This window comes from Heliangelus exortis, chromosome 7 (genome assembly GCF_036169615.1).
Source record: "Heliangelus exortis chromosome 7, bHelExo1.hap1, whole genome shotgun sequence".
NCBI classification, from domain to species: domain Eukaryota; kingdom Metazoa; phylum Chordata; class Aves; order Apodiformes; family Trochilidae; genus Heliangelus; species Heliangelus exortis.
In genome coordinates this window covers 10,216,209-10,240,627 of record NC_092428.1, presented here as the reverse complement: position 1 = coordinate 10,240,627, position 24,419 = coordinate 10,216,209, and the positions used below count along the sequence as shown (strand labels likewise).

At 39.3% G+C, this 24,419-nt stretch overlaps 2 protein-coding genes across 2 annotated transcripts; both read right to left on the bottom strand.

The window, feature by feature from the left end:
* Nucleotides 1–807: 807 nt before the first annotated feature.
* Nucleotides 808–5,673, bottom strand: CH25H (cholesterol 25-hydroxylase). Its single transcript, XM_071748769.1, has 2 exons — nt 5,260–5,673; nt 808–2,328 (listed from the first exon to the last, which is right to left on the bottom strand). Exon 2 carries the CDS (start codon nt 2,199–2,201, stop codon nt 1,377–1,379), a length of 825 nt encoding a protein of 274 aa, XP_071604870.1. The 5' UTR covers nt 2,202–2,328; nt 5,260–5,673; the 3' UTR covers nt 808–1,376.
* A 1,717-nt stretch (nt 5,674–7,390) lies between these two features.
* On the bottom strand, nt 7,391–21,065 carry LIPA (lipase A, lysosomal acid type). The gene is made up of 9 exons (XM_071748766.1): nt 20,692–21,065; nt 18,945–19,065; nt 15,344–15,542; nt 14,842–14,951; nt 14,073–14,209; nt 12,386–12,532; nt 11,129–11,200; nt 9,946–10,017; nt 7,391–9,334 (listed from the first exon to the last, which is right to left on the bottom strand). The coding sequence occupies exons 1-9, from the start codon at nt 20,794–20,796 to the stop codon at nt 9,101–9,103; spliced, it is 1,197 nt and encodes a 398-aa protein (XP_071604867.1). The 5' UTR covers nt 20,797–21,065; the 3' UTR covers nt 7,391–9,100.
* Nucleotides 21,066–24,419: the final 3,354 nt, after the last annotated feature.

Below are 24,419 nucleotides of genomic sequence, written 5' to 3'. Positions count from 1 at the left end.
TGGAAATAGTAGGGGTTCTCTCTTCTGGACAAATAGCCTCTGTAAGGTCACACAAACCTCTAGACGTAACATGATGACGACTACAGTTTTGGATGATGCTGCTTAAGGGCTCTTTACACACTATTTACACTTTCTCTGTTACCATCACTATCCTGAGAAGTTTATTAGTAATGCAAGGTGGATTATAAGGATTAAAAAGTTAGGTACTGGACACAGAAGTCCATTTGGTCTCTGCTTCTCTCCTTATGCTTATTTTTTTCAGCGTGCCTTCTTTGCAACCACATGTGTTGTATAGAATTGCTCTTCCAGCAACATGTTTTGTTTTGTTCTGAGGCTTGGGATCTCAACAGGTTTGATTTCATTCCTCTGAAATCTGCTTGAAAGAATCATCTATTTTGTAGAAACCATGCTTATATTCCTTGCCAGGTTTTGCATGCAAATAACATTGGATATGGTTAGGGAGGAACTATGAAGGGACTTTAATGTTCTTCTCTCACACCATAATACAGTGAAAAATATTCAAGTTTTTAACAAGAAATAATTTAATTTTTATCATTATAGTAATAAATTTTCAACATTTCTTTAAAAAGTGCATTCCTCAATGTTCTCTTTCTATAATGTCGAAAACTATTTTAAAATAAGACATGATTCTGGAGAAAAAAGTAAAGGGTTCATTTTTGAAATAGCATGACAATATTTTAATAAGAAAATTCTGAAACCCTAGTACTCAAATAAGCACCGCCCATGCAAAAGGAATCATCCTGATTCCTAATATAAGCAGAGGAATTAATAAAATGAAACAGAATATAATTTTAAAATAATGACCATATTTATTTTCTATTAAAAAAAGACAGTATATCAAGGTTTAAAATATAAATATCAACATTATGGCACAGTTAGCCAACTAACTGTTTGGCAGCAGTATTTTATAACATCATTGTGCAATAATACACTCTGACACATTAAACTCAAAAAAATCCATGTGTACCTTCTCTGTTTACATCATAAATCATCCTACAACAGATAATTATTCTGCCATATGTAAAAAACTTCATGTGGTAATACAATGCATGCTTTACGAAAGCTGGAAAGAAGGAAAGAGAGAATGTGCTTCCCTCACACCATTGACTCAAATTTAAGCAACAGGTATTTGCTCTCCAATTTGATATCATTTAAGATAGGCAGTCATTTAACAAGGGCATTTCCAAGTATACATACAAATAAACATATATTAAGAGGATTTGTTATAAATAACTATTGCTTTTATAGGCAGCTTCATACATAAAATCTTCTGTATGTCTCTGAAAAAGTAATGTCCCCATTTAGACCATTAAAAAAAAAAAAAAAAAAAAGAGTTTTTCCACACATAAGTATCCTTACTTAGAATGTGATTCTGTGAATGTCCCAAAGAGTTTATCCCAATGGGTGAAATAAGGAGCATAGTTCGACTTGAATTTCAGATGATGGAGATCATGATGTGGTGCTCCTCCATACAAACCAAAAGGCACAAGTCGGTGGGTTGACCATGGAAGATCATATCCTGAATGGTCCTCCACTGACAACCAAATGTTTACAAGGAAGAAAATAATTTCTGTCAAAGGATGGCATCTAAGGAGCACTGGGTTGATAGCAGCAAAAAATCCCAGTGAGAGCAATTCCCATGCACCTGAATACTGTGTAGTAAGAGCAAACGTTGACACGTGCTTGTGATGCACCTTGTGGAAGGTCTTGTAGAGCCAAGGCACCTTGTGATGAAGCAAATGCCACAGGAAGTACTCAAAATCAAACAGAAACAGGCAAACTGCTACGTCCAGCAGGAGTTTAGGCAGCTCTGGAGCAACAACTGGTAGGTTCATTGGTCTCCAATACCAGTGGAGAAATGTTACCGGGAAGATCAAAACAGCATGGTGGTACATGCTTTGAAAAATGCAAGGCACCATCACTCCAAGAGTTGGGTAGCTCTGTGGCTGGATTTTGTATTTTCTCAAGGTTGGCAGTCTAATGCATAAGAAATCCAGTGCAACATATGGAAGACAGAAAGCCATGTATGCTGTAAAAGAAAACACCACTGGAAAAAATGGTGACTTGATCAATGCCTCCTTTGCTGTGACAAAGTCCCAGATAGGCTGAAGGCACAACCTGTCCCACTGTCCATCCATCGAGTAGCTGAGCAGCACTCTGTCTGGCAGGCTGCAGTTCATGCTGATTGCAGTCTGAGAGATCTGTAAAGCCTGCGAGGCTTTATCTAGCCTACTCGAGGGAAAACTCCGCCCATCAGAAATCCTCCTTACTTGGAAACATGTAGCTTTAAAGAGGAAGCTTCCTTTCCTGTCATACAGAAATCGTATAACGTGTTATACTGAGAACAGTAAAATTAGCCAGCCAGGGTCATCACTGGAGCTCTACAGAGACTTGCATGACAGGAAAAAAAAAAAAAAAAAGTAGAAATCCAGAACCTTCACACTGGTATACCGGTATTCCGAGAAAGAGGATAGGAACCTTTTCTTCTGCAGTCAGTGCACACACTTGAAAAAATGTGATCTCTTACTAATTTTCAGTCCTTTGCTATCATTTTGCCTTTACAGATAAGGAAATACAACCTACCATTGAGGTTTTATTTGACTGCTGGTCTGACCTGTGGAGGTTGAGTGGGTAATGGATGTGTGCAAACACAAGTTTTCTTAATGATTCCTTGGGTATACATCAGGCTAAGTCAAAACCTTACAGAGAACTACGTGATACTTCCAGTCTGATTGTAGTGGCTGTGACTTATCTCCATCTACACATAAGATCTTATTCTCCTTTATGCTTATGCATTTACCTGACATGGCAAAATCCACCTGACTTGACCAGATGAAAAACTGAGCCAAAACCCAAGAGCAAAATCTGTACAAATTTCTGGGAGGAATACAAGGTAAAATCTTGAGTATTTTTCCAAGCAGACACCTAGTGACACTATTATTGCATTATTATAATATTCACTCCACATCTGAAAAGCTCCTTGAGCAACATGATATCAAAATCACCCTTTACCCAACATGTCAAATTAACTTCTGTAATTAAAAGATCCACTGGTTAGACCTATGTTCTTTAAAGGATCTTCCTTTGACCATAGGTAAGCTCACATCTGACAGAAGCTAGCAGGCTTGACTCCACACTTTTCTAATTTCCTAAAACTATTTTAGGGGTAAACGATTGAGGTTTTGATTTGATTAGTAAGAAATGACTTCTTTTGTGCTTTTAGAGAAAGACAAACAAAGCTCTGAACATTTAGGGAAACAGAGCTTGCCATCAGCTTCCTATGAACTCACCTCTTTTGTGGGTACAGCATTTATTCTAATATTGGAAATGAGCTCAACTTCCTGGATGACTTTATTAGCTTGTTCAGACCATTTTAGTTCTTTGCTATTCAGAAAATAAATCTGGTGGGGTGGTATGTGAGACAGAATGCCTTTGTTTCTCAATAATTATGAATTATTAATTACAAGTGATCTTTCCTTAACTATATGTGGATTTCTAATACTTCAATTTGCTTTCAGTCTCAACTATTTTCACTTACAAAGACTCTGCTCTTAAGGAAGTGCAGATTTTACTCTCTCCTTATATTTCAAGTAGTTCACTGAAACAGTAATATTAAATGTTCTGTTATTCAGGAAATCAGAAGTAATTTGTTAGAGACAGGTATGGTTCAGCCTTCAAAGACTCTAACAGTTGCATTAACATTTTAGAAATAGATTCAGATTTTTTTCAGTTTTGAGACTGTCCTGTTGAACACAATTAATTCAGATTGTCAAATTTAGTGAAATAAAAAAAACAGTGGGAGACACCAATTTAATGGATGAGAATCTATATCCAAAGGCTTCGTTTCAATCTTCCGATTATGTTTTATCCTGACCTCAATTTCACAGGACAAGAAAAAGGCATGTGTAACTCAGTCACCACCTGGATCTGAAAATAGTCCTGTAAGTGGTGTTTTCTGTTGATATATGTAGTTACAATCAGAAATTAACCCTCCTAGACGTAATACGATTCCCTTTTAAATTAGAATTATGCAGCAACTGAATTTATTCTATAATGTATTCCAAATCTGCCTAACATGAGATTGACAAAAATTGCTCAGCTGCCTAAAAGCACTCCTCTGACTATTCCCTAATAGTCATGCAAAGTCTCAGGAAATTTAAGAACGACTTCTGCCTATAAGCTAAAATTCAAAGAATAGGCATTTTGCCTGCAAATTAGGTCATAGAAAAATATTCATAAGCCCCCTAAGGAAAAATAACAGAATTCTTCTGTTTTATTACAAGTATATCCCACAGGAGGTGAGATGCAAGATGAGCAGATCTTACCTCAGAACCTGGTGTAGCCCAGAGCCTAGCACCACAGCGTCAGCAGAATAGCCCATCCGTGGGCTCTCCAGAGGATGGGCTCTGCTAGTGACTTGGGCTCAGCTAGAGAGTACCCTCAGAAAAAATGAATGCTCAGGCATCAGAGAAGGAAAATTCTTACTCTGCAAATGGATTTCAAGCTATTTGGCTCGGACGCCACAAAGCACTTGGCATGTATTTCTGCTCCACTCTACATTTCTTTGTCAGCACAAGGTGCAACGTGAAGAAAAGACAAAGTGCTCGCAAATAGTTTCTGTACTTAATTCAGCAACACAGCCCCAGATTTTTTTGCTCAGCTTATGATGCTGCCAAAGTTCCCCATGTGTTACAGGATTCTAAACGGGTTTCTCAAAAAATCAACTCCTGCTACAGAGTTTAGGTTGAAGGGCACATAGTTTGGAATGAGGCCCCGCGAAGGGTCTTAAATAGATTCCACATGAGTGCAAGACACAAGCACCTACTCCAGGCTGCACTGTTATGCACAAGCTGTAAGGTAAACACCAAAATATTAAGTGGGTAAGAAAATGAGGAAAAGTTAGCAGAATGGAAAACTAAGATCAACACACTAAAATGAATGTCACAGCAGCACAGGCAAAAAAAATCTTTTTCTCTCCTCCTTTTTCCCCCCCTCTATATGGTAGGATTGTTGTTGTCCCACAGACAAGGCAACATAACATCCCAGTGCATGCTGAGCCTTCTGCCAGAAAAAGGGTGCTGGGGAAGAGGGTGGATAACATGTTCAGGACAGTAGCAGGGAAGCAGGGTAATAACCAGAGCAAAGGAAAGCAGAGACAGTGCCTTCTCTCATTTTAAAAGAAACTGTTACTATGCCGGGAAAACACGATAGATCTGAGGTCCTCGCATCCTAACTCACCTTACTCCAGGAGCCTGAGTGCAAGGAGACAGAGTGCTCAGCAGTAATCATGGCAGCTCTGCGAGGTTCTAAGCGAGCCCCCTGTACCCCCCCGGGCCGGGCGGCCGCGGGCTCTCGGCGGGCAACAGCTCCCCCCAGCGCCACGGGAGCTGCCGGACCGGCTGAACGACATCGCAGGAATGGCTCCCGAGACTTCGCTTAAAATGTTCAGGAATCACAAAATATGCACTGGTTTGCAGCAGGATAAAAAGCTGGTAGGCACAGATCTGTCACAGGTCTTGTGGGTGTAACAGGCTGGGAGGAAAAGAGGGACTGTTGCATATTTACATCTTTTCAAACTACAGTCGTCTTCTGTACGAGTATACTGAGATTTAGTGCCAGGATCTGAATCCAAAGAAGGGACATGGGCCTCTTCATCTCATTATTACAATGCTCATGATGTTCAATACTTCAAGATGAGTTTGTATTTTATGACATAAAAGGAGAAGACATTATAAATGTTTTAATTATAGGGAAATCTTCCACCAAGACCCATCTTTCATTATATATCAGAAAACCTATCCAACCATCAAATCTACTTTTATAAAGCCATTTGTAACTTTTCATAATAATAAATTATTCTTGAAATTTTGTTTTTTTTTTGTTTTTTTTTGTATGAGACAGTCACCCTATGGCCCAGGGGAATAGGACTCTGTTTTACCATCACTTCCTATGCTGAGGCATTCCTATGTTGTTTAGGTCGATGTGTAAACTTCTGTTGGTGTCATCATTAGCTATAGAATCACCAAATAATGTCAAAAATGCTCTGCATTGAGCTACATCATTCAGTATATACCACTAACATACATATTCTTACCATCCCAAGGCCTTCTGAATGAAAGGAATAGTATGAATATACTTGCAGATGACTACAGAAAAATCCTTTTCAAGTTCCAAGCACAACATGTGGGCAAACTCAAATGCCTTTATGTCTGCATATGTCAAATTGTGTTGTACATCTCCAACCCAAAGCCCTGTATCATGTATTCACTTCAGAAGCATACAGGTCTATAAGTCTGGTGATCCATCAGCTGAACAGGGAGTACTTTATTCTGTCTTCTGGTATAGCTTGATCATGTCGTTAAATACTGAGACTAAGCCAGCAAAGGTGTCTGATACCCTCCCTTATACTACAACACTTTTTATCTGTAATGGACGTTTAGCCAGCCTTTAACATCACATACATAAATACATAACACAAAGGTGTCTATAGAACAGGCACTAAGCATGTAAGATTTCCTTTGAATGATCTTTGAACTTCACTGATGATCCTTATTAGCTTAAGCTTCTGGTTCTTCTCCCTGATGTTCAGGGTGTCTTACTTTGCATATTTCTTTCCCCTGACACCTCTCCAAGTTTGTGTCACACACTGCTTGTAACTTTAGCCAGCCAGGAAGAGCACAGCAGCTCACAATTCCCATAGCCATCCCTGTTCCAGAAAAGCAGAGAAACTCCATTATGATTTTTGTGTAAAGATTCCAGTATTCTGTCTCCATTTCCAGGCATGCAGGAGGTTCATAAGCTGACAAAGCTGGCGACACATAGGATTTAATCCTCTGTGCTATCTTGACTGCACATCCTACTGTATTCAGATTGTACAGAAAGGTATAGCCTTGCTATCCTTATTATTGAAGATAGCAAAGGCCAAAAGCTGGGTAAAACATACCGCAGTAAAGATTAATTCCCTGCTTTACTATGTGGATAAATGCTATTTATGAGATTACCAGACAGTCCATTAAGCAATCCAATTACCTAAGATTTAAGAATGTGGTACAAGAAGCTTTCCACAATGTTAGTGCTTTGAAAGAAGCCTCACCCAGAGGCTTAGAAAATAACTCTGTCTTGTAAAGTTATTTACAATTACTATCTTGCTTAAAAGTCTCAGAGAAGTCCCCCAAAGCATCATGAATGGCTTTTTAGGTTTATGAAAAGCCTCCCTCGGGTCGAAAGCAAAATGGAAGCTTACTTGGCTGGTTTACTTTTTCTTGCACTTGTTCTATGGATTAATAATTGCAAAAAACAGACTTGGCTTTCTGGATCCTGTCCCAAAGAGTCACATGCATTCATGAAACAAGAAGTGAAAAACAACACATCACTCCAAACAGGTTTGATGTTTATTGAAATATCTCAGACTTAATAAACATGATGCACACAGCTCTTGCTGTATCACGTGCCCTCACAACTGCTAAATTTGTCACTTTGGATTCCTACAGAAACTTCCTTTCAGCACAGCAAGGTGAAGCAAATATGGCTGCTAAAAAAAATACAAAGATGTTCTGCTGGGAACTGCAACTGAAACACCATGATCCACTTTTTTTTTTTTTTCTTTAAAAAAAGCTTAAGGATTTCCTGAGTCTGAATTACAAACTATAAAAACCCAAACAAACAAACCTGAAATTACAGCTCACATACCTTCTTGCAATTTAAAAAAAAAAAAAAAAAAAAAAAAAGCCTCAGTTTAAAATCCACTATTTTCTACATCGTGTTGAAAAGGTTTTTTATCCTGTTGGTATTACTAACACAAATCTGGGTTGAATCCAACCACGGCACAGAGATTATCATCTGGACTGAGGCAACCAGACATTGCTCATACATCTGTATTTGGCACGGAACTTTGTGCAGTTCAGAGGACCCCAAGTCCTCTGCATAGCCAATGGAAAGAGCAAGGCACCTGTAGCTGCAGACATTACAACTCCAAAGTCAGATCCCTGAAGCAGATGTGAATGGGATTAGCCCCATTTTGAAGTGGACACTGAGACAAATGGAACCTAGTGTTAATACTGTTAATACTTCACCAGAGAATTACACAGTTCCTAAATACTATGGTGGCAAGCACCACATAAGAAGCTAAGAAGTAAACAGATCTTTAGCAGCAGATGATTATGGGGAAAAGTCCACACAAATTAGGTCACTCAAGCTGCAGAATCAATACTTTGGCTTTGGTCCCCAGTAGTATACTGGGGAAGCTGATTTTCTAGTGGTCAGTGCAAAGAAAACAAAACACAAGAACGTTACATCTTTCTCCTGCAAAGCCGTAACCTGTTGACAAACTAACTGAAAGTGACATTTCTTTTAAAAGCCTTTCTTGTTCCAGGAATCTGCACAGGCAAATAAAGATTCTCTTATATCTGGTATGGGAACCATGAAAGGCTTCAAGGACATCACTAAATAAAGAAAAATGAAGCAATGCACCAGTCCCAAAACTGGAGATTTCAACTGGTGATCTCTGGCTTCATGACAGTTTTTCTGGGCCATCTTGAAAAAGAAAGTCAATTGAAGTAGCTAGCTTGTATGTGATGACCAAAATAATACACACAACAAAAAGTCACTAAGTGCTTTTTAAAGTATCAGCACCAAATGGGTTGCTGCAGTACAAGGAGTACTTCTGAAAGGTACTCAGAAATGGCAATGTACTAAGAAAGGAGAGTGGTTTATGCACAGTGAAATAATTACTGGTTTAATCATCAAGCACCTGGGGTGCTAAATGAGTGAACTTGTCTTTCAGACATGTCACTAAATTTGGCTAAAATGTTGTACTCCTTTTGTGCAAACTCGCACTGCTTTTTTTTTTTTTTTGAGTACCATGCCACTGTGTGCAAAATCAGCAGGTTACGATGAGGATTTCCATAGGAGAGAGAAATAATACTGAGAAAGACAAATCAAATATTAATCCAATTCAGTAGTCATTGCTGGCATTTTAAAAATGCATCATAAATAAACAACGTAGTATTATTGCCAAAAAAGCGTATGTTCCAAAAAGATTAATTCCTAATGAATTAATACGGTAAAATACTATGCAGATTTAGAGATACTTCCTTATCATGTTAATTATTTCATTATACATGCGGTAAGGTGCATCAAGGCCCCAGATGAAATCCACATGTTCCCACTCTGGAATGCTTTTGTGGTAAACCAAGTTTTTGATCTGAGTGAGCAGCATAGCAACATCCTTAGGGTCTGCCAGCCAGTCCTGTCCACCAGTCCACACCGCGGTTGGTACAGTCATCTCTTTTACTTTGTAGAAAGGGGGAGCTGACTGAAGAGGGGGAAAGTGAAAATAAATGCATTAGAAAGAGCAAGTCTTCACTGTGTTATGACACTGTAGTGTAGCAAACTAGCAAATGCAAAAAGAATGTGACAGATTCCCATTTTCTCTTCCTCTCTTGGATACCAATAGGGGGAGCCAACAGAAAATGTAACTCCAAGAGTCCTGAAATACTATAGCATGCATAGCAGTACAGGTGTGGTTTGAGGAGTTTACAAGACAGCTGGGTAGCAGAAGTGTCAGAGAATTCATCCCATCCAAGTTATTTCTAAACTCTAGTCAAATACTAAAAGTGAGTGCTACTCTGAAGGCATGATACTGCAATCCTTCCCAGTTGGCAAGGTGACAAGGATACCTTAAATATCCTTAAAGGATATCTTAAGTACCTTTAATATCTAAATAATGCTAAATATTTTTAGCATTGCACACAGCAATTTAGAAACAAACGTGGAGATTAAACATGTTGAAGATAAGCAATACACAAGAAATGACAAAACTAAATGGCTCTTTAGCATGCAGTATAAACAGACAAGCCAGAGAAGTGCCCAAGGACTTTTTTTATGACATTCAAGAATTATAACACATCCAGACAATATGTCTACCTGGTTATAGTGAGCCATATTTGCAGCCTTGCTTCCCCAGTCATATGCTTTGAGTTCTCCAGTCTTCACAGACTAGAAATAAAGAAACATTCACACATAGAAAGAAGAACTGCAACACTTTTATAGCAGGAATAAAAAATGTATAGGTCATCTAGAGAACTGGCAAAGGCACCTGACAGAAGAAACTGTGAAATGCCAAGTATTAACAAGGAGTACTGTCATTGCTTTCCCCAGTATCACAGGAACGGGAAACAAGCATTCAGTACCATTAGACTTCATCCCTTAAGATTTCACACTCTTTCATAGCAACTGTAGGAAAGATTAAGCAAAATAGCTTAGTGTATGCAAAGCCAGAATGTGGCAGCTCCATGCTTACTTCTGAAATATTGACCTCGCTGTCTAAAAAAGTATATGAACACAGCATGAAGCTATCTCAGAAAGACTACCCTGTGTTAATTACCACCTATTATTCTTCAGAAATGGTAGTCTATAGAACAGGGATCTGTAAAAAAGAAGTCTTCAAAAATTTCTTTCCTCCCAGCATTTGAGCAGCTAAATACAAGAGAACACATTGTTACTGAAGAGATGACCAAGTCCAGTTACAAGATCACAAGTAGCACTGACCACTGCTTCCATGGCAAACATCTTCTCCTATTTGTCACCCAGCTGAGCAAGCTTCAGGCACAATAGCAAGACACCAGCAAGAAATTGTTCACTGAGATAAAATTCAAAATACACTAGTAAAATAGAAAATTAAGCCAAACAGAATGTAACAGAACAAAATACCTGTTGCTTTTTACTGGCTAAAACTATAACTTGTAAGTATAACTTGCTGAAAGAGAAGCAAAAACCTTTTACAGCATTTCTGAGTTAGGTTATTCCATCATATTTCTTGTTGGCCTGAAGTACTTCCAGTTAGCCTATCTTCAAAGAAATAGGGGAGAAGCATGAGTCTCCTTAGGTCAGCATCATCAAAGCAGCTCCAGTGAACAGTTGCCATACTAACAATTGGCAGTTCCAGAATTTCACTTGGTCTGTGCTACATAATTTTTTTTTTTTTTTTTTTTTTTTTTTTTTTTTTTTGGCATTTTATTCCATTTAAATACCAGGGACACCAATCGTCTACAATCAAGATAGAGGAACGAGCTAGAATAAGTAACATTTTAGATTCTGGAAACTCTACCTGGCTCCAGTGGATCATGTTTTGTACAGATGTCCCTGCAGGGCAGTGAGCTGAATACACATCCACTCGGGTCTGCAACAAGATAACCAATACACCTTACTCCTCAAGTGCAACAGTGCAACTATTATTGCTTCTTGAACAACAAACAGAAATTTGTCAATTTGTCCTGTCCTCTTAAAACTGTTACAAACAGCAGTTAACTGGAGCCATATATACAGATGAAGTAACAGGTTCAAATGTTTGGGGTTTACTTACAATTATTTAGAGAAAACTAAAGTTGAACTTCAAATATGATGTTGTCCCTTAATGATTTTGTATATATTCAGAATATCTTTTTAAAAGTGCTAGTATTGTAAGACCTGGGAGCACATTAACTAATAATTAGATGTACTTTTAAAGAAAATTTGTTTTACTCTATGTCTAAACTAGTAGCTGTCAGTTGAAAGAACTAAAGAACTGCACAAACTTTGAGTTTAGAAGTACAAAATATTCAGGGGAGACTCAAGGAAAAAAATATTATCCTCCATTAAAACCATGAAAACTGTATGTGATGGGCAGACACGCAAACAGTAAGAACCTGCACTTTCACCCAGATATAAAATACAAAAAATGTATTATTTTGCACACAGAGATATGTAAGAAAAAAAAAAAAAAAAAGCTATTTCTATCTCACTCAAATAATAAACTCCTCAGCCTTCAACCACCTATGGATAAACTGGTACTAGCTTCTACTGATCTCAGCAATTTAGAAACATTCTAAGAAGCATTATGAAAAAATGCTGTCTCATGCCAGTTGTTGTTAACCAGCTTTAAGGTAGCACAATAAGTCATGTGAACAAGTTCTCTAGAACTAGAATCAAGAATGATGAGAAGGATCGGAAATTGGTCACAGAGAAAATAATTGGATATATCCACCAAGGGACAGAGACCAGAAAACTGCAACACTTCTCTTGAAAATTGTATCTTAATTTCTCTGTGCAAAAGGAACTAAATGCTTGCACTATCGTATTAATTCACTTGTCTTACCAACTTGCCCAAGTCATCTAAAATTATGTGTTTTAGCTTTCCAATATTATTTTTAAAAGTTAATTCTATCCAACTATATTTATAGCCAAGAAAAATATTATTCCAAACTCAGTATGATGAAAAAGGCATTAATTTTTTTCTGATTATATGTAAAGAACAATCACTACAGTGATTCACACTACTGTGTCAGAGTTCCCAATAACTAAGATATTGAAAGTAACCAAAACGTACCATGTTCAAATTTCTCTCATTAAAACCACACAGAAGAAAGAATATGTTGCCACAAAGGTCATCAAGTATTCTGTGGGTGCAAACATGGGTAGCAAGCCACTTCAGCAAAGAATTCTGAGGGAGGAATTGTTTCTTTCCAAGTATGTCCTACAAGATAACAGACACATTGGATCAACATGTGCATAGAATTACCTGGTTTTAGTTTTTATTCTATATTTCTGAGGTAAATATTTCTCATTTCTCATTTGCACTGGTGACAGCTCTGTCATGTGAAAATTATTTATCTTCTTACAACCTTGTTTACAGTCCAACAGAAAGGTCACAGTTAGTGCTTCTGCTACAAATGATGCTGTCCATTACTGCCACTAAAAATACGTAGGATCTGGGACCATCAGTAAAGAATTCCAAACATAGCCTCATTTTCTAATCAGTTTTAAATTCAGTATTTTACAGGAATACTATACATCATCTTATCATCAGAACTGTTCAAGGCTAAAAGGTTATACACTATCTGCTAATGTTAAATGGCTTTGCATCTGCTGATGTTAAATGTACTTGAAACTTCCTCTCTTCCAACCATGTAAGAAGCACAAATTGCATAAGATGTAGTTGCCACTTCCTCTTGATGAGTATTTTTAAAACATCCAAGAATCTGCAAATGGCCCACACAACTTATCTTTAAAGATACAACTGGCTCACAGCTATGTAACTGTCATGTACTTCTGCATTCTGGTTTTGGGTTTTTTTGGTTTTGGGTTTGTTTTTTTTTTTTTTTTGGTTTGTTTTTTGTTTGTTTGTTTGTTTGTTTGTTTGTTTTTTGTGTGTGTGTTGTTTTGTTTTTTTTTTGCAAGTCACCATGACAATCACTTCCTCAGCACAGCACAAATATCTGCACAGGACATTGACCAGCTATTATCCTCATTAAACAAAGTTCATTACATGAGGAACAGGAGGCCACAGTTGTTAGTACTGCATTTACATTTCTGCCTTTGGAACAGGGAGCTAATAATGCAAACAGACATGCATTAAATCTGTACCAGGTACATTAAGGAAGGGTTTATCTCAATAAACAGCTTTGTATGAGAACTTCAATGGGTGGTGGAAAGAAAACTGATGGTTAAAAATGACACATGCAGGGTGTTCTCAATGCCTGACTTCAGGCACTTACTGCAGGCTGCCACTCCACCTACAGTTCCTTTGATGTTAAGGGGGAGAAGTAAGCTCCTCTGGAGGATGATTCACAGCATCTAAATAAAGGTGCTGCTCTTAATCATGCTTTGAAGGATCCTCTTCTAATACTAAATGGTTAATTGTGCAACACATCTGTTAAAGGTCATGACAATCCAAAAGTATTCTGTATAAAGCTGCATGACTCACAGACCAACAATCATGTGATTTCTGTAGCGTAAATTCTAGAAACATATAAATGAAAAAACATAATTTTACTCCATCTATTGTAATGTTGTAAATGTAAAATGTTACTTTAAACTGATGCAAAATGTCTCTTTACACAGATTAAAGCCAGAGAAGTTGCTGCTTATTTCCATAACATTATTATGGAAAAAACTGGTCCAGTGTTCTTGCCAAAACATGTTAAGTTAATCAGAGCTTTTAGCATGCTTTGTTGTTTCCAACTAGAAAGGGGAACACCTCATTTGGTGTAGAACATTTACACTCAAATACAAACCTTGAGTAGCAGGTCAGGAAACACTCCCAATTTTGCCAGAGGGCTAGTGGCAAACTTGACTGTAGCTACTGGTGCCAGGGCAAAAAACATTTTGATTTTCTTAGCCAGCTGTGGCAAAGTTGAAAAAGCAATGAAAGCTGTAAATAATATGAGAATAATTACCAAACCTTGTTGACACAACTTAGATAAGAATTTTACTTGGCAGTGATTCTAGAAAATCCAAGATATGTTGAGTGTTCACACGAATTTTTAGTTTAATAATTTGATTGTTGTCTCTAGGATCAGCTTAGATATTTTACATTAATCTAGTTACTATGTAACACAAACTAAATGAAGCAAGTCAGAGGATTTGTTTTCTTCTGAAAAACAAGTTCTGAAAAACTCCTTCAACACTCTTCCAGCTCTTTCTATCTGCAGGTCTAAAAACACATAAGCCAGGCCTTACATACAGCAAAATATTCTATAAATGAGGATCTTTATTCTAATTGCATTATGATTCTAATTGTATTAAGCACAATTTATCAGTTTATTTTAACAGTACCTGTACTATATAGTACCTGTGACTTCTATTTATCATTTCAACAGTTTCCCACTTTATGGAAACACAGAAAGGATAAGTCTTTTCTTTTTAATGTTGATGCATATTCCAGGAAGGAGCTAAAAAACGGATGCTGTATTTCAAAAGCCGTTTTCATCATTAAACCAGAGATGTGGAATTCAGTACCATTTCAAACACAATATATTTTAATTAATACATTTCTTCACATACCCATTGTGGTGCCCTGTGAATGGCCGATATAAAATATTTGTTCCTGGCCAGTCGTCTTCAAAATGAAGTCTACTGTGGCTGGAATGTCATATTTAGCCATTTCATCAAAGCTACAAAACAAAGATAAAAAGTTAGCTGTGTAAGTCAAGTTACCAGTGTGGAACTGCTTCACTGCTGATCAGTTGTCTGGATGTGAAGAAAAGCTCCCTTTAGATGAAGCAGAACACACTGGTGATCAAGTCTTTACACCAAGCACCAGTAAAAGCAGTAAAAAACATTCTACTGATCATGTATGAAGGTTGTCTCGGAGCACTAAAACTGACCATAAATCTCTCCATTTACTGCCCCTACATATGTGGCAGCACACAAAACTAAAAAAAAAAAAAATATCTTGTACATTCACAGTGTGGCTGAACTGAGATGATGGGCAAAGAGAGGAAAATAAACCTGCTTGCAAAGAGTATGTGTAGTTTCTATAGCTTGTCTAGCAGGACAAGGATACCTGAAAACCCAGAATTCTTCTTGCTTCACTGTGAAGTGTGTATGTTTCCTGGACCAGGTGTTCCCTCTGCTGTTTCCCAACCACACATCATATCCAGCATCTGCCAGCATAAAGCCGAGGCTGTTGTAATCCAAGTTTGTGATCCAGTTGCTGGCATCTGCAAGCAAACCATGCTGCAGAAACACAGCAGGCCTTGGACCTGAAAAAATAAAGCATTTATCAAAACTTCCTATTCATCTGGAATTGAATGCCAAGGAATAACTCAAGTGATTTATTGAAAGTCTGCTTTAGATATGCACTTTGGATCAACTTAACCTAAGATTAGCAATTTGTGTAATATTCATGGTGCTGTTTTCCCCAAAAGCTATATTTTTATCTTTAAGAATTTTAAACTAGCAACTTTTTAGTTTCCTAACTAGAGCAAGAAACTTATTGAGGTTCAAAACTGTCAGCAAATGTGCAAAAAGCAAACATAGGGAAAGCAGGAGATGTAAGAAAATTGCAGGTAGCCAAATCACAATCAGCAAAGTAGCCCAAACACAGAGACAGCTAAACTACTTCTGACCCTGGCCCTAAATGTAGGGAAGGCATTCTCATATATGTGCTACTGAGATCTTTGTTTTCCAGTTAAGACAATGACAAACTAGGGTACTGAGCTATGGAAACCTCTCCAAAGGGTTCTGATGTCATCCCTATGAAACTCCCATTACCAAAGCTCTGGCAAAATCTGAATCAGTATGAGTAGCCAACAAGGGAATCTGCTTCAAAGAACTTTCTCCCCTTGACCTTAGTGGTTAAGAAGTAGTTAAGAAGACTCAGGTTAAGACTCGGTTAAGACTCAGGTGGAATTTAGGAAACCTCTCTCCTGACTTACCTGTACTGAAAAGGGAAATGCCACCCTTATGTGGAATACAACTTAAAAAAAGTGAAGGTTACTGCTTCTACACAGACAAAATAAATCCATGTATAATCCTTTAGTAGAAACATGACCTTCAGAAAATCCAAAGACCCATCTCTGGGTCTCACAGTGGCACTGGTGTTTTTGCGCTTTTTCTGCTTTAATAAATGAAACTGATAGGATGGTAACTCTAGATTAATGCCAGAAACTACTCAGGAATTTACCCTGTCCAATGACATATCATTCTACGACAATAACTCATGCATTACTTCCTCTGTTGATAATTAAGACTTGGGTCTTTCAGCAGAAACATCAAAATTACAACTGTTGCAGTCACTTTTCACATCTAACAGTATTTTAATTTTTTTCACAGTAATGTTCACTTTTAGCTTTGATAACTTCTTCCTTTTTACTAAACTCAGATCAAACAAATTCTGATTTATCTGAAGAACAAGCTCTCCTCAAGCTGCTACTTGCTTGTTTTGTAACATAGAAAGGGGAAGGCTGTTTAAATGCTTAAATGCTTTAACTCTGTTCTCCTATTAGCCTCCACTTTACCAAGCAGTCACCAGATCTGCATGTGAATTGCACAAACACATGACAAACAATAATATTGTATCATCTCTGATGCTAAAAAAAACCCAAAGGCCTAAGAAATACAGGCCTTTCTAGAACACTAGAAGACTCTAGAACATTTGGTTCTCTTTACTGCACTCCCAAGAAATTGAAGGACAAGTTATTTCTATGTCCTTGTTACCTGTGCTATGCAGTTAACACTAAAACCAAAGATCACTGATGTTCTGAAGTTTTGCGTTTATGTTCTCTGGACTTTTTTTTTCCTTTTTTTAGCTGAAGAACTGTGTTTTTTGTTTCAAAACATCATTTGACACATAATTCCAAGGGGTCCTATTCACATTATGTAGGAGAATTATGGCATATCTGTGCTACATCAGCACTAGCACATCATTGGTATCTTCCTGAGAAAAGATACCAAGACTATAAAAACTTAAGATCAACATGAACTTTGAAATCTTCATTCTTCTAGGTGATCATACTTCCTCAAATGTGCTCAGTAATCCTTTTTTTAAAAATTAAAGCACTTTGCAAAACATGAACATGGGGTCGAGGGTGTGGCAAGGGGAATGTGGAAAATTCCCAGAGGTCAGGAAACTTCTGTTTGCTTATGTCATCAATGTAGGATTCAACAAAATCAACAAGTACAAAGGCAGCCTGTCCTTTTCCTGTGGGACTTTCTGAAATTCTTAAGTACAAAGACACCTGTCAGGCCTCCTTGGTCTCGTCCATGCTCTGATCTTTACACAACAACCTTGTGAGAGAGCGAACAGCGCAAACACCCTAACTCATACAAAACCACAGATAAGATCAGAAAGACAGCTGCTTTGCCTTTGGCAGAGAAGAGGGCTCTTCCACATGTCTTGTTCACACCCAAGGCCATAGGACAAACACTGATATCTCTTGTGAGGTCCATGTTTTTACCTTTAATTTTAGGGGGTTTTTTCTGTCCAAAGTGTTCCGAGGCAGTCCTTAGAATAGGTACAGTTTCTATATGCAAACTGGCTACTGTTGTATTCATGTGATTGTAGGATCTTTAATAAGGAGTGGTGGCAAGACTGATACCAAATTTAGCCATTAATGTTCAAATACACTGTCAATTCCATATGCAGTGCACAAGGATAGCAAGTCAAAGGCTTCTTGTCTCTCCTCATGTGTCTCATTTTTAAAGTATTCCCTCATACAATTCTTACAAAAATCTTTACCCATATCACGCCATGAAGTTTAAGCTTATACCCCCCCTATCCTTCTGTCTCCCATCTCCTCACCCAAACATCCCCTGCATCTCTTCCATGGACTGAGACCAGCTTTCACAATAATTCTTACAGCTTGTAACTGAGCTCTAGTGACACTTGCCAATGCTCCTCATAGTCAAATCACATCCATAAAACAACATGGTCTGGGTTACCTGATGCCAGCTACCTGTTGCAAATCTCAATTTTTAATTTTAAACATATCACACTTAAGATGTTCTGAAGAGACTTTATCTTATTATATTCTTTTATCTATTGAAGCAGCTGTGTAAAAACTGCATATGCAGTATTGGTCTGCCTTGTACCCTACTGCAAATGGCATTTCAAGGAGATTAAAATTAACAAAGGAATTCTTATTTCATGAAGAAACCAGGCAGTAATTTATTTTTTTTTAATGCTGTAGGGGCAACTCTTGTGATTTAGTCCCATTTCACCAAAAGAGGCAGTGAACTGCCCCTACTTCGAAAAAAGTCAGGCCTTTTAAACAAAATTATTTGTTGCAGAGAAGCATTTTTAAAGGGGTTTGAAATAACCCAACAATGTTACAAGAATCTCTTTCTGAGAGACTTTATTACTTTAAAACACTGACAAATGTTGACCTCTATTTTCTACTTCTAGAAAATCCACACCTCTCAGGTCCTCAAGAAAAATCAAACAGAGCTTGCATTAATATAGCTTTCTAACTCCTCTCCTTTCCTTTACTCAAGTAACTCTACATGTGCCTCATCTATTCTGGTCATAAAATTAACCAATAAAACATTCTAATAGGTCACACAAATCTTAATATTTACCTGCATTATTACAGGAGCAAAACTTTTGTAAATCAGAAAGAGCTTTTTCGTTATTTCTCATTTTTCCAAGCAGACACAACTCTTACCTTTGCTTCCCTCACAGCCTTTGCTTCCATAAGGAATTCTGTTAATAGAAAGGATATATCCATCTTCTGTTGTCACTTCATATTCCTCGCTAGGGTATCCCCTGAAGGTAATAATTTGACTCTGAAGAAAAGAAACCACGTTAGAGTCAGACTGCCAGGCTCCTCAGTCCATTAACATGTGCAAAGTACTCTGTGTTCCTTCCAAAGACAGGTATGTGAAATTAAAGGATATGGTAGGACTGAGCCATACCACCAGCCTACTTGATGCAGACAGGTTTTCTTACGAGATTCATCCCGATACAGTCAGGAAACTAGCCAGAGCACAGATCTTACCCAAGGACTCTGAGAGGACTCCGTATCCTGTACCCATCCACTGCCATATTACTTACTCACACACTGCTATACTGACAAAGGTAACTTAAGTGTTGAAAAAAAGGAGCACAGCAAAACACAAAGACAAGATTTAGCATATAAAAATTGAAACTGACTGTTCTCAAGGAAAAAAAAGCCACCCGCACTACAGCAGCATATGGAAGAAGAGGAGGGAAAGGCTTCTTTAGAAACATTTCAGATTTATATCTGCACTTTATGCTACGTTATACAGAAGACACCACCACATTTAGGCAATATGATGAAGTGAAACACAAGCACAGCAGCTTTCAAACACTGAAGCAGGCTCTTCAGATGTGTTGTGAAGTGCTGGCATTGAGACCTCAGCTCATAGTTGCCCATGCCATTTCTTACCTTTCTCTTCAAACCTTGTCTGTCGTAGAGCTTTTAAGTGACTTTGTTGACAAGTCAAACAAGTAAATAACAAAAAAATCCCCACTTGTTCAAGGCTATGGCTTCATTAACAGATTTAACTCACACCTCTTATGTCTCAGATTTTATATTATTTTCATTTGATGCAATTCCATTAAAGCAGAGAATTTGCTAATTAATTGGTTTTATGGCAGCAAACATACCTTGAGAAAATTTAAGAAATACAAAATATCTTTGGAGTTGTACTTTTAGGCTGCTGGGCAAGGAAGAGAAGGAGCATTTCATTAAACACGCTATGTATTTTCAATATCGCTTTAGTCACCCATAGTGGCATTAACATTCCAAATTATTTTAAGGCTGAATTCCATTCAAGTGCTATTAGCCTTAGACCAAATGAGTGTTTTCAGACCTCAAAATGACATTTAGGTGATACTGTTGACTCAAGATCTTCTTTTCTTATAGACCTTAAGCATTTCTAGCTCTACATATCTTCTCAGGCCAGTGAAAAAATGGCACAGTTTAGATCAGGCAGCAGAAAGTGCAACTAATACCAGCTCCCAACAGCAAGTATTTTCTGGTGCTGGCTATTAAGGCAGAAAGAGTTTAACAGGAAAAGGCAGTTGTGATTAAGAACGGGAAAGGACTGTGCCAGCAAAAATGCAAGCTTTTTCCAGCGGTTAAGAGAATGTCATGACCCGCAAAAAAACACAAGTCTGAATCAGAAAATCTGAAATAAAAAGAGGCACCCGGAGACCAAGAAGGACCTAGGAGGAGAAAGACGGCTCTGAAGCAGAGGGTGTGGGGCAGCAGCAGGTTGACAGCAGACCAGTGGCTGAAGTCTCCGGGGCTTTTTCGCCGGCTGGCGCCCCTGGAGCCATGAAGTGGCCACAAAGCCGCCCAGATTCTCCTGCTCCTCTGCTTGCCCCGGTGACAACAGGTGACGGTCCCGGGCACTTCTCCCGCCCCGCTACGCCGCGCCACTCACGATGTTCATGTTGGCTTCGGGATCCACATTTCTCCTCCCACTGGCGAACGCGCCCGAAGCGACGATGCTCTGCAGCAGGAAAGCGGCGACAACCAGGTCCCGCATTCTGAGAGAGCTGCGGGAAGGAGGCTGGAGGCACCAACTCGCTGCGGCGTTGCAGGACCCGGCACTGGAGTGGGAGCGAGCGGGTCCTGCCGAGGCTTTGCTGCCGCCTCCGCCGGGCGCAGCGACCGGTCTTGGACCGCCCGACGGGGGCGGGGGCAGCCGCGCGTCCGCCTGACAGCGTGGGGAAGGGGGCGGCCGCGCTCCCGGAGGCGTCGTCCAACCCCGAGCGGCTGAAGGAGCAGCGGAGAGCGGCTGCAACGCCGGGACCGACCTGCGCCCCTGCACCCCCGCCCGCGCCGCGCACGGATGATCGCGGCGGGAGGAGGGCGCTAGGCCGGAGGAGCCGCTCAGGCCATACGGCGCGGCCTATCGGCGGCGGTGGGGTCGCCCGGCCCACCCGCCCGGGCCCCGTGGGGCGGGAGCCCGCCCAGGGGCGGTGGCCGCCCAAGCTCGGGGCGCTGCTGCCCCTCCTTGCCGCCGGACCCCGACCTCTCCCAGAGGAGGGTCAGGAGTGCGTGGCCTCAGGCTGGCTGAGCCGGCGTGATTCAGCGTTTCTCCTGCGCTACCCGTGTAGCTTTCCCCCCCACGCGGAGTCCATTTTCAGCAACTTTCAGCCCCGAGAATGGCGCCCATGATTTTTTTTTCTTCTCAGCCCACCACGTCGTTCGCGTCTGCTCCTCACCTGGAATCTCCATACCCCTCACCGTGCCGCCCTGCGGGGTCTGTGAGATTTCCTCCCCTGGCTCGCCGCAGAGCCCGCAGCGGTCTCCAGGCAGAAGGCAGCAGCAAGGGAGGGGGTGAAGCCTCGCCCACCACGGCCTCTCCCCATAGCCGGAGCAGCCCCGGGGGATGCCACGCCACCTGCACCTCGGGAAGAGCCGGTCCTTCAAGACAGTAAAGCGTTGTCAGCAATGGCTGTCAGAAAAATAGATCATCTATCCATCGTCTTTAAGCATAGTTCTAAATACATAAAACTTAACATAAGCGCTCTTAAGTCATATGCAGGCACACAGCTCCGGCAGGGTGATTAAGAGCTTCCTGCAAACCTGTTTCACCTTCATGCTCCGAGGCAAACTTATCTGGGATTGTATTGCCCATCTATGATTTCTCAGAAAATCCTGTCTGCAGGCAGGGGGCATGTGACCAGGCTTGCAAAAACTTGGACCAAATTCAATCCTATAATATAAATATTTATGCTACAACATATCATAAATAGTAATATCTTCAAAGGGATACACAGACTTGAAATAAAATACACAGTGCTAGAGCAGGGCCAAGAAATGTTTCTGTTTATTTGGGAGGCATTAAGGTTTTTAATTTAAAAAATCATTGAAGTTTTCATTGCATCCCCTTTTGATGCAAAATCACTCATTATAAGTGACACTATGCGACCCTTTGCATTTCTGTGTTGCGTTTGTTTGGGTCATTTTGTTTTGAAGAACTTCAGTAGCAAAAATATTGCTCAGCGATTCACCTGGGTTCTCCATAAATTTAATTACAGGATAGTCTTTCCCCTCTAGAGGAAAACCCGAGTGATTTAATGCTACAACTGCTGCTGTCAAACTTAGCAATTATAAGACATGCTAAGCTAAATTTAATCCTGCATAAAATAGGATATTTAAACGCATCCTGCCAATCCTAAGCTACAGACAATTACTTTAATCATAAGAATGGCATTTCAGGCAATATTTTGGCTGGGCTAATGATCCCAGGGGAGTTCTTTGTCAGCTGGTGTCCATTGCCATTCTAGGAAAATGCAGAGATACAATTTTTCTCTTGAAAATATGTAAATATTTCTTAAGGCATTCCCTATGCTTGTATAGGTACAGAACAAAGTCCTTGTATTAAATACAAATGCACTTGTTTTTTTCCAGCCCATTTCTGGACAGGTTTCCTTAGTTTTACATTTGCTGCTATGCAATGCAGCTCTCCCTGATGGAAGTCAGCCCAGCTGCAGCTTTCCTCAGAATGAAAGCATCAGGGCTGTAGAAGTTTTCCTGTGCTGTGACAAACAAGTTACAAAAATAGCTGCGGGAAAGCATTGCATAACTGCTCTCTTACTTTGATTCATTCTATTTTAAGCACCTATCAACATTTATTTTATTCAATAGGTCTTTTATCAAAACAAACCATACAGCTACAACTAAATTTGTAGAAAAAATGGATACTAAGGCAAATTTTTTCATTCCAGAAGGAAAATTCCTGTATTTTCCCTTACATACCAAGCTAGGTACCAAGCAATGCGTCAAGGAAAAGACAGCTGGGACAGAAGCAGAGACAAAAAGCCTGTATAGTCTTAGGACAGTAACTAAATGTATTTCTTAACAGGATGCTTTTACCTTTTTCAATTGAATGGATTCAAGAATGGAGAGAGGTTCTCTGATGTTACTTTAAAAATCTTGTTTCTGGATAAAAAGGAAGGAATCCTCATCTAGATAGGTAAAGACAATAAATTTTTGTTAGTGAAATTCTTAGTCTAATTCAAGAATCTTCATTAGTGTAGATCCGTTTATTACAAAAAGAAAAATAATAATACAGTGAAAGTACTTACAGAAAAAGTCCCAATACATTGTAATCTTATGGTTAAAATTGTTACACACACGCTTCTTGTTTTTTATTTCTTCCCCTAGAGAATGTTTCTCTAGGCATTCAGATCAATAGCTGCAGATTGCTGGAGAGGGTAACATGGGCCATAAGGAGACACCAGTGTCCTTTCTTGGAAGAAACATAATGATAACGGTTGGAGTTTCTTCTTCCTCTCCCCTCCACCCCACTATGTGTAGCTTTTATGTTTGCTAACACGCTTTTACACATTTCTTTTTCTTCGCTGGTCTGCATCTTCAGGTTACGTGCAAATTTATTATATATAGTGCCATTTATATATGTTAGATATTATTTCTTTGATCTCTTAGTTACTCCTAAAATAAATTATATCAAACTAGGTCTTCATTCATTTATTCTTTTTAATCAAATATCAGTGAGTTCTATATCTCTTTTATGTTTTGTGGGCACACAATCTAATTTTATAGCATTAATATGAGGACCTAGAAAGAGTGTGTCATTTAGGACCTGAAGGGATTCAGGGCGAGGGAGAAGAGAGAGGGGTCAGTACTCCTTCCTGCTTCCTGCCATGCCTTAAAAAAAACCAGAAGGGCAGAAAAGTCTGGCTCTTCTTCCTTCCCATCTCCCTTCTTCCTTTGCTCATCTGCTGGACCTCTTGAACAGACCTCATACTCATTGTCTTCAGCTTTCCATGTATTCTGCAGAATCTGACTCCATCAGTTGCTGGGAAAAACCCTGGACTCTTCCTCAGTCAGCTCTGTCACCAGGGACTTTTTGACACATACATCTGTGATTACTGACACTGGATTTTATATACATTTGCATATTAATCATGAGTATCCGCATTTTGCAATCTCTTTCGCATTCTAGGAAACCAGTTCTAATTTCAACTTCCAACCTTGAAGCTTCTCTTCCTTTTACCTTCCCCAGTAAGGAGTAGAGGGTGGGGGGTGTTGGGTGATGGGGGGAAGTAATAGAAGTAATAGAGAGCAATTCTGTTCTGTTCACTTTATCACTACCTGGAGACAATGTTCATAAATACTTTGTTACAACTGCTGGTT